The sequence below is a fragment of the Alligator sinensis genome, unplaced genomic scaffold (assembly GCF_000455745.1).
Source record: "Alligator sinensis unplaced genomic scaffold, ASM45574v1 scaffold274_1, whole genome shotgun sequence".
In the NCBI taxonomy this organism is placed as follows: Eukaryota; Metazoa; Chordata; order Crocodylia; family Alligatoridae; genus Alligator; species Alligator sinensis.
In genome coordinates this window covers 1647986-1660818 of record NW_005842124.1, presented here as the reverse complement: position 1 = coordinate 1660818, position 12833 = coordinate 1647986, and the positions used below count along the sequence as shown (strand labels likewise).

Sequence of the window (12833 nt, the reverse complement as noted above, 5' to 3'; positions counted from 1 at the left end):
TTCCACTTGGGGAAAGGCTTAAGAGAATGTGGCCTGGTTCAGGTGTATGGTACAATGACTATTTGCAGCCAAAAGGCAGGTAGAGTATATTTTCACTAGCATTTACAATAGTAAATTAATTGTTCAGGACACCAGAAAGTTTGATATTGTAGCCCAAATGTAGCTCTGCCCCTTAATAATTATTTACTCTCTCACTGTTTAGTTTAGCTTTACAATACACCTGACAAACTCTATCACCCAAAAATACACAGAAGATGTATCATCTATCTGGCTCTAGTTTGAAAAACAGCCCAGATTTTAGCTGGAATTTTCACAAATTTCTCATCTGATTTCTGCCACTAATATTTACCTTACTTGCTGCATCTAGGTAAGGGCCACATCCACTCCCACAAGTGGGTGGAAGCCCATAAGATCAGTCGTCTTCCAGACATAGGTGGATTCAAGATTTTGAAAAGTAAATTTTAAAAGCAAAATGATACCAAATGTTAACTGAGAATTTCCTCACTATTCATTAATTAAAAAACAGACATACATTACTGCAAAATGTTCTAGGGAGATGCTGAGCAGAGCACCATCCTTTACCACTAAACACGTCACTCCACTGCACTATATTTTCTAATCAACTCAAATTCCTTTTCACTAATGGTTTCATACCAAAGGTTTGAGGCAAGGAACAAAGAGTAAAGAACATACACCACAGTCAAGTTATGTCAAAGTCGTACTTTGTTTTATTCCCGCTTCCAAGTGGTTGATATTTGAGAAATACCAGTTTTTATAGGGTTAATGTTAAAAATAAGTAGTCTGAATTGGGTTTGGGACTATAAAATTGCAGCCGTAGATTGTTCCCTTAAAGCAAAGTCTGACTTCGTACTTTTTCATAGTTAAATAGCTTTGGAATAAAACTTTAAAATCCTAGGGCTCAAAAAACAAAAAAAAAAAAGACATGGAAAATATTTCTTGCAATAGTCCTTTTCTCTTGTCATTAGTAATCTGGTCTCTCCAAAACACAACCTGCAGGAGATAATCCCTGCAGAGAAATGAGATTTTGAAAGCAGCTATGGTAAAGTTTTCTGGGTAAAGCGCCATAATGTCCAGTCCAAGGGATTTTGTGAAGATGGAATTAATTTCTCGTATCTTGTTCCACAACCTTTGAAATACCATTACTTTTGTTCTCGAGAGATGTGACCTTTTTACTTGTCATAGTAGCAAACAGTGCATCCATCATTCCCAAAGTTTCTAGTAATTCCCCCTGATAATCAATCTCTTTTTCTATAACTTCTTGGAGTCTCATGAATTGTTTATCAACAACTGCAGATTGTCCAGCCACAGAGAGATAAATATCTGGAAGAAAGAAAGCCACTTAGAGTTTATGCATCTCTCTGTCAAAATCTTATTTGCTACATTTTTATAAGCATATTATGACATAATGCACACACACACACACTTTTTCTAAATAAGGATCCCAATACAAATCTTTCAACAGGAAGATGAGAATTCTTTATTAGCCTTCCAAAAGTTACACTAGTTATTGGTATTGTCTTGTAGTAGCTGGAGCTAATAAATCTAGAGAAGGTCAGGCTTTTACTTTGAGATATTCTCTACTACAAGAAGCTAGGGAAATCTTACACTGCAAGCGATACAAACTATACTTACGACACTAAGAGCCTGAAACAGGAGCTCTTTTTTTATATATAAAATTTTATAGTTTAAAATATAAAATATTTTAAGATGTTATATTATATATCATTTTATATCTTAACATAAAAATCAGGATTAATCAAAAGGAAGCACGCAATCTGGGCAAAGTCCTTTGGCAAAAAAATTGGCTTTAGTTTTTAGAAGTTGCATCTGATTTAAAAAAAAAAATAATTTGGCAGTTTAAGCAAAATGTTGAACCTTATCCATTAACATCCTGTTAAGCTTAATCCAATATGCAAGACTTGGTTTTGTACTGTACTTACCAATAATCATTTCTGCAACGTTTATCAGCACAGGAGCAAATCTTGGTTCAACCACATGCCTGCAAAATTAAAACAAAGTTAAAGCTTAAGATAATTTGGCATTTATCTCCTATGTTTCTCCAGGATCCATGAACAATTTCCAGTACTTTTATAGAACTTTCATAAAAGCTGTCTAGTTAAGCAACAATAGCCCTAAGGGTTTGTAAATCACCAGTGGGGAAGGCACTCGAACCTGGGAGATATTCTTTTAAATACAGTGTACTCCTTTAAGTGCCTGCAAACTGAAAAAAGACTATGCACTTACTTAAGCTAAATATACATAATGCTCATTAACAATAGGAACAGACTGCTAAACGTTTTACACCTCATTAAGACTTATTTCTTTGTGTAGATCATTTTATGCTTCACACTTAATTAATATTGATAAGACCTAGTCAGTTGAGGACTACTTTGGAAGTCTTGAACACTGAAGGCTCAGTTTCACCAGCAATGCAATTAGATAAGAGTACAATTAGATCACAAAATAGAGAGTGGGGCTGAAAACACTTTATTCACTTAACCAACATGCAGATAGCCAGAGTTTGTTACCACGTGAGCAACAGACAAATTGGCACATAGGCAAATTATAAGCATATCCAGCACACACATAAATGGAGTACCACGTACAGGAAGACCAAACAGGAGCTGTGTAAGACATGAAACAGACAGCACTTACTAGGAGTAAGGTGACAAGGGGAAAAAACAGAAGTATACACTCCTGCTGGTGCATCTCACTTCCTCTCAGACAAAGCAACAAGTCCATTCAACATGCACTTTATAAATTGAAGTACCCAAGCTTTTTGGGTCACAGGGCTTCCAAATACGATTCTTATGGACCTTCACACACCATATCCAACTTAACTGATAAACACTACGAAAGCGCTGAGACCTAAAATAATCCACAAATGCTTAATCACACACTTGCAGATGACAAGTGGTCCACAGACCACCAGTCCTGTAGTGACCTACTAACACATATAGGGAGAAATCTGTTCAGAATACCAGGTAATTAGATGGTAGGGTGAAATTCCACCCTCACTGAAGTCAGTGGCAAAAGTATTGTTCACTTCTGTGGAATGAGGGTTTTATCCCAACATATTCTGAAAGGTAAGCATGGCAGAAGCTGACAAAAAGAAACAGCTGCCTTACAACGTTTGTCACAGGCAGTCTGAGTAACAATACCTTGTCAAGAAGGTAAGGAGGGTACCAAGCTGCTTTTCATCTCGCCCTGCAAGTGCATTTTTCAGTGTTCCTCGGCGGCTTAGTTCCTGCATGACTGCAACCGTTATTTCAGGGGTGTATACTCTGATGGGGACCTATATAAACATGAGAAGAGTTTAGTGGTAGCAGACCACCTTCAAAATGCACGTCTGTTTAAAAATTATTTCCTCCCCTTCTACCCAAATATTAGGGAGATCCCATTTCAGATCATTTTACTGAATAGCAATGAACAAAATGGCAATGTCTTACCTCAAGTACCGCATCAAGAGCCTTGGACACCTGGAAGCTTTTCAGCAACTTATCGTATTTTTTCAAGTGATTTCTTACTGGTTTGCTGACAAAGAAATCCTCCTAGAACAGAAAAAAAAAAACAGTTCAGGACACAAGTAACAAATATTTAATGCCATTTTATAAGGTTTTTTGGGGCATTAACACTATTTTTCACTTTCTTTATGCTCTTCTTCAGATGTTGGAATGGTGTTTCCATGCACCTTAATCTGTTCTATAACCAACTTTAAGGGAAAAAGCGCACTTGAAACATTAATGATGATTATCTCAGTAGCTGTAATAACAGCTTCATTTTTTTAAATTAATGTTCTTCATACCAATAACTGGATATATTTTAAAACCTACTCCCCAGATTCTCCCTTACACACGCACAAAATTTCAGTTTTCAGTTACATGGCTATGCAAGATGTAACCAGCACGGACTCTCCCCCCTGTACCTGCTTTGGCATGTAGTTTCTTCCTTTTACAAAGGTCCTGTATGCTGGATGCCTTTTTTTAGGAATCCTTTCTTTGTTTTCTTCATGTTTTCGATGTCTAACATTTAGTACTCCATTGGTCATGCCTACAATAATGGTTTCATCTTCAGGCTAAAATGAAGTAGCAGCAAAATTAGTGAGCAAAGTGTTCTTCTTCTTAGTAAAGCTTTCCATAAACACAGGATTTTCAGTTCATAGTAATATTTCATACTAAAGAGCTCTGATAAAACCTGAAGGAATTAAAGTTGTCTGCATATATTAACTTTCTTCTGTTTGGGGATTTTGAACACTATTTTGAATATGATGCACAAATAGCTAGCACAATGTGTAATCAGCTCAGTTCGCACATAAAAAAGGATATATTTACTAGATGCAATGAAAAAGGCACAATGACGACCCGATATGAATAATACCCATTCAAAAGTGTATTAGCAAAGAAAGCCTGGACACAAACCACATTTACATAAGTGTAAACAAACACCAGGCTAATTTTGTTACTCTAGGCTAGCCATTTGCTCAATGCAATAGAGCTATTATGAACTTGCACACCACCTAGTGATGCAGTACCATAACAGCAGCCCCCCAGGAATCCCAATACAGGTTCCCTACCTCAGATAGCTGAATACCTCCTTTCAACAGCTGTTTTGTTTCCTACCATATATGCCATGTCAGAGGGCTTCCCAATAAGGAAGATACAAGTGTAGCCATCTTTACAAAGTGAAGTGCAGAATATAAAACCACTCCCTTTCTACATCAACTCCTCAGGCCAAACATGCTGCCATCACTCTTCCAGCCATGTGGCAGTAGATCAGACTGGCATAAAAGAGTTCAGGGGCTTAAAGCAGTTAAGCACTTAAAATCTTCATGTAATATAGCAGAACATGAATACTTCTAAGGGCTAGGCTCCTACAACCTTCCCTGCAAAGATGATGGTTACCAAAGTATCTGCAGGGATACAAGGCTGCAAAACAACTCCATGGGACCATTGTCATGCTCCAGCTGTTATTTCAAAGTGTGCCACTTTCCCAATCAGCTGCACAGAACAATTGATGCATTCCAGCTGACTGCAGAAGTGGCACCCTTTGAAGAGCTCTAACAGACAGCTGAGTGGTTTGTCCTTAATTTAGCAACCTGCTACAAACCACCTGGATGCAACTGTTCCAGGTTCAGCTATATTTGCATGTACACAATGCATGTACATAATACATCCTTTTGAAATTCACACAGCAATAAAAGCTAAAATAAACTACTTAGACCACCATTTTTAAAGTATACCCCTCTCCAGAATGCCTAAGAACAGTTTTAACATACTTACTGCCAATGCGAGACTGAGTATTGACGCTGCATAATCAAAGCTATGGACTACTTTGTAAGAAGTTGTACTGTAAATCTTTACATGCCTGTGGGGAGAAGAAAAAAACAAAACAAAAAACCCACACAACTCAGTTATTATTTGTTCCCATGCCTCAGTCCTGATATTTTACAAGAATAATACTTCCCACAAGTTTTATTAATTTTTTTTTGTTTTAAAAAGTGTTTTCTTCAGGTTTAATTCATTTCTTAATATCTCTAACTTACAGAAAGATTTCATATTTATAGCACACCATTAAAGAAGAGAAATGAGGATGGCACCTCAAATATATTTGTGGCTTAAATGAAAGCTTCGTTTCTGCAGAATCTGCCTGTCATTTAGAATTAAAAATGACAGCTTCCAGTCCTCATGGATGCAAAGGCCACAACACGAATGATCCTGCCACATCAGTTCTGAAGTATGGCCAGAACATTAACTTTTACTGCCATCCTGCCTGATAAAATGATTGGAAAAGGAATAACATGTTTCAAGAAAAGAATGCAACAAGAAAGGAGAAGGACAAAGAATAAAAACTGGAAGGAAGTCATAGCTACTTCTCACTATACCGATGCTTATAAGGAAAGCATGTTAAACCACTTCAGCAATAACCATGACAAGGCCATATTTTACTTTTACATTTTGTGCACACCTTTCCCATTGACACTGATGAACTTCCATTAAACTACTGAACAAAGTATAGGTCCCTACATCCACATGTTCACTTGGAGATGATAGCGAGATCATAGTGAACAGCCAACATCAGCCTCTTTACAGAACAGGTCTGACCCCAGCATCAGACCTTGGGACATACCTCATGCTCCTTTGTAAGCAAATACTTTATATTATTTAATCCAACTTTACTCACACAGCTACATAATGGACTCTACTTGTAGAAATTGCTTTGCAGCATCTGACACATGCAGTCTTACAAATTTAGAACTTAGGCCCCTAATATTGCCTGTAAGTGGGAGAGAATATTCTGTGAGAATTTCACCATCAGATAGCCTTTTTCAGAAGACGACCAAGAGAAATATTAATGGCATGAAAGACCTTCCTCAAAGAAAGGAAGACAAGCCAAGCAAAATAGGAGTGGAGGTAGCTGTGTGCTCAAGTGGCCAGCAGGAAACAGAATGAGCAAGTGGCACTACTGCAGGACACAGGGAGGGATGTGGAAGAGGCAGGGTCTGTATAGTTAAGAGTAAGAAATAAACACCTAACTGGTATTATAGGACAAAATTAGCATTTTGCTCTATACAAGCACCAATATTTCAGATGAGGGAAGTCAATTTCACTTGCATTCAATGCAATGAACAAAAAGAATCTGGAAACCAACAGACCACAGTTCCTTGTTCCTGTAAATTTACAGACCCCTGACTAGCAGTTTAGAAGTACTCGGAGGAGAAAGTACTAAGAGAAGACAGAATTCATAGATCACCAGAACTAAGGTGAACTGTGATGCAATGGCCAGGCAAGGCCAGACCAGCTACTTCTGAGGACAGCAAACTGGGGATAGGATGAATGCAAAGTGAAGAGGAGTTAGACAGGTTTTACATATGGTGCAAGGGAAGGTAACTAGCAGGAGGGGACTCTGGACTAAAGCAAAGAAAATGACTTGTTAGTAAGAAGATGTGCATTTTGCTATTGAACAAGGATCATACACAAGTTGGATAAAGGATTTAGGTTTGGAGAGTCAGGAACCTATAGTAATTGATGGTCACAGTTCTTTCCCCAGAATAATGCATGCAGGTCAGTGGCCAAGCACATATATACTTAAAATGGGGCCTACATGCCAGGACATGAAACAAGGAATTTCTTGCTGCTTTATTCTAATATTTTTCTAAGTCTACAACCTTGATGTAAGAAATGGCAATGAAATGTTTCCAAACTGAAAACAAACAGTTCAAGAAGATAAATCAAAGTGAAGCAATGAAAGATACTGACCTGTCTAAGGATCCTGAGAGTAATCTTTGTCCAGAGCTGCTCAGGCATAAGCAGGTTACAGTTTTGTGGTGATTTTTAAGTGAAACCAATAAGTAACCTCCTTTTAAAATATCCCAGACTTTAACATACCGGCCCCCTATAAATAGAACACAAAGTGTTGTATTGCCATGTATACACAATTAAACTCTTAGCAAAAATGTTTGAGAATTACACATAAAGATGCACATAAAAACAGACGTATCACAGCTTCCTTTAAAATGCCATGTTTTCTATTTCCATCCCCACCCCCTCTGATTGAAGTATTTCATGGCTGAATCAACAGAGGAGACAGAATGAGAACAAATGGCCTTAGAATTTTCAACAGGTCAGGAGAAGAGAAGAGAAGTCTCATCTAATAAGACATCCTGCAAAGGATGAACATCCTCTCATTCTTCCATGATCCGGCACTGGACCACTAAGAGTCAATTTCTAGTACTGAAGACTGTTATCTTCCTACTGCCCAGGTTCAACATCTTAGGACAGACAAGCTCATTCCAGATTTAGGGTGCTGACACACTTAAAAACTGAAACATTTCCAAGTGTCATTGACTGGGAACTGGCTCACAGTTGTCACAGGTCAGGTGTCCACACTTACAGTGCCCTAGCATTTCAGGTAGAACAGGAACCTTTCAGGTGTTGAAGTATGGTGCGGCATGTCTCAAGGACTGACCATAAGTGTCACATCATGTGTAGTGTCCACGCATAATACTGACCCAGTTCACAGTGAACCAGTTCAAAAAAAAGAGTACTTGATTTTTCCAAGTACATTTTCTGAACCATTCCAGGCAGCTTTAAACACTTTAAACAGGCTGGTACGTCTGCCTGTTTCAGTTTTAAATTTCACTGAAACTAGTCTAAGTGATGCATGTGTCCATACGCTGAGGTTGCTGCTGTAATGAGATGCGAGAGAAATCCAAGTACGGGGCAAGACAAGACAAGAGAAATCACTATATTGTTTCACCGCAGGGAAAGCGAAGTTTAAGCATTTCTCTCTCAATAGATGAGAAAATTCTGTTTGGCGGAGAGTTAGTGCAGAGAGGAAAGAGTTCAATTTGCTAAAGTACCTGCAGAGACTAGAAGACCCCCAGAGGGGAAGAGGAGCACACTCTCCACAGGGTGCCCATGCTCTATTGTCAAGGCACTCTTTTCTGTCCGTGCATCAAATACTTTTACAGTGTGATCATATGAACCTGAAAGAGACCCCCAAACAGTTTTAGTTGTATAATTTGAACGAATCTTAAAGTTAAAAATACATCCAAAATATGATCAGTCATGAACCAGTATCCAAAAAGAGCTATTTACTTAGGGGAAATAGTAGCAAATTACATCATTTAAATTCCAATATGTCAAATGTATTCCAACATGTCTCTGATGTATTGGAATCACTAGCTTTCACAGAAGAGAAGCTTCTGTTCTGGTCCCACTGGCAGTGTGAATCTTTAAAACCACGTCATTCAAATCACCTCTTTGCCTCCCCCATCCAAATTTAAAGGTGATTTTACAGGCAGAAATCACAGGAAGTATTAGAGACAGAAACCAGATTTATTACATCTAAAAAAAAAAAAAGTTCATATACCACCTTTCCCATGGCACAAAAAGTATTACCATAATCCTACTTAATGGATAACACCAGAAATAAAAAGTTCTATTTAAGAAGTGTCATATGATTAATATGACACTTCTTAAATTAACAGTTGGTCCTAAGAACATCTTAAGCTATATTTGTTTGTTCATTCTTAACGACAAGGCTTTATTTTAAGCCACACAAACAAAAAAGATCTGTTAAATGGTCCACTCTTTTCTTAAAGCAAATGATTTTAGGACATCACAACAACTAGCCAAGAGGAAGCCATACTTGAAAGATTCAAGAAAATCTAGTGAACATTTTAAGCAGTCCCATTGCCCTTAAATGATGTTCTCTGATAAAAAAGGCAGTAATAGAACAAAAATAAGCATAAGCAGCAAGCCCACTATTTAACTGTATGAGTCATATTCAAACATGAAAGGCAGCAGAACAAACTTAAGTCCTTCATCTCCAGACACAGAGCCCAGATTAGTGGGACTAACCCCTCTAGATAAAGGATCCAGACTTATTCAAGACAAACAAATATTTTAAAAAAGAAAACAAACCTGTGACAAAGAGATCTGCATTCAGTTTACTTGTACAGCCACATCTCACATAGTCCGTATGCTCGCTGTATGACACAATTTCTGATGAGCTTGGAATATCCCATAACTTTGAAGTATAATCATCAGCACCAGAAAATATACGGTATTTATCAGACAGAAAGTCTACTACATGTGCTGCTCTGGAAACCAAAAGACACAATATCTAAAGTTACTAGTTTCAAGTAGCTTCAAACTTTGAGCACAGACTTTACTGCAAGAAACCGTAACTTTTTAATCTGAAGTTGGCAGGCAACAAGCAGGATGAGGAAGTACCTATTCTAGGAAATTATCGTGCCATGCAAGTCTAACTCATTCAATTCAAAATACAGAATACCAAAGTTGGAAAACATAATTTGGTTTCCTAGTACAAGCACAGATGCAATCCCTACTAACTGCAATTCTATTTTGCACATGAACAAGCACAAGATTCCTCCCAACTGTAAGAACTTCTCTTATTGTTTATGCTTGCTTGAAGGGGTGCATGTATGCAAGAGTGCTTATGCCAGTTAAATGCGGTGTGCCAAAACTAACTGCATGTAAAATTGGGATGGAAATTGATTTCCCATCCTATGAAACCTGGATATTTCAAAAGCACTACTGTTTTATGTTGGGACAAAAGCTAGAGGGACAGAAACATAGAATTCAGAACAACCAACCAATCAGTACACAGGATACTCCTCTGGAATGCAGAAGGCCCAAGTTCCCATATCCCAGGTAAGTGCTCTAGCTACAGGCTATTAACTAGGATCAGTCCTCTGTTTGGTTTGAATCAGAGATTCCTTCTTCAACATGAACACCCTTTTCCAACAAATATTGGTGAAGCCAGGAAGCTTCTGCAAGAAGTATCAGTTTCAAATGTGCATCTGCCAATAAAAATATTTAAGGGTGCACAGATAGAGATTTGGGGGGACCAATATGAAGAGCCAATTTTTAAGGAGGCAGATCAGCTGATATCAATCCAATTTCTAATACACCTGTGATCAGCTGGTAAGTCTGTTGTGGTGGAAGGGGAGGGAAGGGAAGGGAAGTTGGGGGTGGGGGGACAGATTAATGCCCCCCACAGTGAGGGAGGGAGGGAGGGAGCGAGCAGGGGCAGGCACTGCCCAGCCAGGGTGGAGCAGGGCAAGGGACTAAGCCGCGGCTTGTCAGGAGAGGGTGGGAGAGGGTGGGAAGGCTCCTGTTCTTATGCACACCCCTTGGGGAGGGGCGTTTGCCCCTGGATCTGTGTGGGGCAGGCTGCAGCTGGGGCTGCGCTGGGCTCTTCTCGGTGGGAGCTGGGCTTAGGGCAGGCAGCCGTGGTACTGGGAGGGAGCTACAGTGGGGGCTGTAGCCACCCCAAATTTCGCCATAGCCTCTCCATAGCTCTGTCTCAATGCAACCCTGGCTCTTCCTGGCAGATGGGTGGAGGCAGGGCATTGAGCCAGGGCTGGGCTCGAGGCAGGTGGTGGTGGCACTGGAAGGGGGCTATGGGGAGGCTACAGTGAAATTTGGGGTGGCTGCAGCCCCCTCCATAGCCCCCCTCCCAGCACTGCCGCCACCGACCCCGAGTACAGCTGCAGCCCACCCAGCCTGCCCCACACAGATCCAGGGGATGCCTCTTCCCCCACACCAGAATTACCAGCTCTCCAAGTTGGCAGGCTGTACTCCTCCTTGCCTGCACGCTGTGTTGCAGCTACATGCGTGCACGGGCACTTACTGGCCAAATTATTGGCTGCATTGGGCTGATTTCTGATACAACCAATTTTCTTTACATCAGTACCCATCCAATATCAGACCAATGTATCGGTTCACAGCTAAAAATATATATTTTTAAATTCCTGACTAACTGTAATTGCATATTTAAGTTTATAAACAACTTTGAGGATTTATGTCTAGAAAGGGTCAGTACAAAGGTCCATTTTATTTATTTATTTTTTAGAGTCAGGTTGGCTGTGAAAAAAAAGATGAAGGCAAACTTGTGCTAGCTCTGTTCATTGCAGTGTACAAGGAGTTTCCCAGATGAAAAAACATCCATCTCTATAAGCTGAACCTTAGGCTTCTGGCCTCTAGAATTAAAATCCACATTTTTGTAACATTTGCTCTTTCCATTTGTTAATCTGCATGTTAGCTTTACGATCCTTTTGCTGCTTTGGCATTATAATCCGGTTTTAGAACGTTATTTTTTTTATTTACATTAAGTAAACTGTACTAGTTATTGTGAGGATATCATCATGAAAATGGAAGCTAGTTTTGCTGTCTGAAGAGGACAGGCTGCAACCATCAATTCTCCTGAGGACTCATTTTTGAAGACTACAAGTCTTGAGATATTCCTACATACCAAACATCCCAGGTGCTAGTCTCTTATTTGTGACCATGGTTTTGCTGGATAAAATTTTCTGATCATTACATTTTTGTTTTAATTAGACAATTCCTCTAGTGTCCAACAGTGAGACCATCTGTTTTGAAAGAACCTTATCCTTAACACCACCAAACCATTTCTTTCACTATTTTCTAGTATCACTAAACCATCAGTTTTCACATTTATTTTTATGTGTGGCGCTTGCACACCCTTGCAACTTCTGTATGGCTTCAGAGTTTGACAAAGCTCCTTTGCTAAAGACCAAATGCAGTTTTCTCCATAATAAAACAGATATAGTAACACACAGATATACCAACATACAGAAATAAAATCGCGTGGCTTACTTTGTGTGACCATCAAACTGTCTCAGTGCTGCTCTTCCACCGATATCAAAAAGTCGAACATTACCTTCTTCACTGCCAGCAACAAGCAGCTTGCCATCATCTCTATAAGTAGCACAGTAAGCAGCGTCTTTGAAGCGAGAGAATGTTTTGATTGGCTCCTGAGAATATCGACCATAAATATGGATCTAAAAAGAGAATGATTTTTAGATAAATAAATTCTTAAAGATCATCAGTGAATAGCAATATACAATCTATTATGCAAACTTACCCTTGAAGAGGCTGTGACAGCATAGTTATGTGGAGGAACTGGAGAGAAGTCAATTTTATTCACTGCACCAAATTCCTTTATCTGAACTGGAGTCTGAAGAAATTAGAATGAAATTAGAATATCTTTTGGATAAATAAAGTATGTTGTTAGCAGCAGGCTTACAAAGAAGTGAAAGCTGGACATAAGAAAAGTAAAATATATGTAATAGCAATCACAGGAATTTAAAAAAAAAAATCGAATGGATAAAAACAACAATGGATTGTTAAAAAACACCATCAACTTAAGTTTTTTTCCCCACATTTACTTCTAATTTTCTTTTTTGCTTTAATTTAAATATTGTTGTTTCTAATTTTAGGCTTTAGCATGAATTTATATTAATAGAGAGATATGCAGGAATG

At 38.8% G+C, this 12833-nt stretch overlaps 1 protein-coding gene across 1 annotated transcript in view; it reads right to left on the bottom strand.

The window, feature by feature from the left end:
- Positions 1-705: 705 nt before the first annotated feature.
- Positions 706-12833, bottom strand: part of UTP15 (UTP15, small subunit processome component) — a 13301-nt gene continuing 1173 nt past the window's right edge. Inside the window, exons 2-12 of the mRNA XM_006024895.3 lie at positions 12436-12528; positions 12168-12352; positions 9447-9625; positions 8381-8506; positions 7278-7413; positions 5301-5385; positions 3947-4096; positions 3471-3572; positions 3183-3316; positions 1962-2020; positions 706-1341 (exon numbers count right to left, since the gene is read on the bottom strand). Of these exons, the coding sequence (XP_006024957.1) occupies positions 1121-1341; positions 1962-2020; positions 3183-3316; positions 3471-3572; positions 3947-4096; positions 5301-5385; positions 7278-7413; positions 8381-8506; positions 9447-9625; positions 12168-12352; positions 12436-12528 (1470 nt within the window). The 3' untranslated portion in view covers positions 706-1120. The remainder of the gene's footprint in view (positions 1342-1961; positions 2021-3182; positions 3317-3470; positions 3573-3946; positions 4097-5300; positions 5386-7277; positions 7414-8380; positions 8507-9446; positions 9626-12167; positions 12353-12435; positions 12529-12833) is intronic.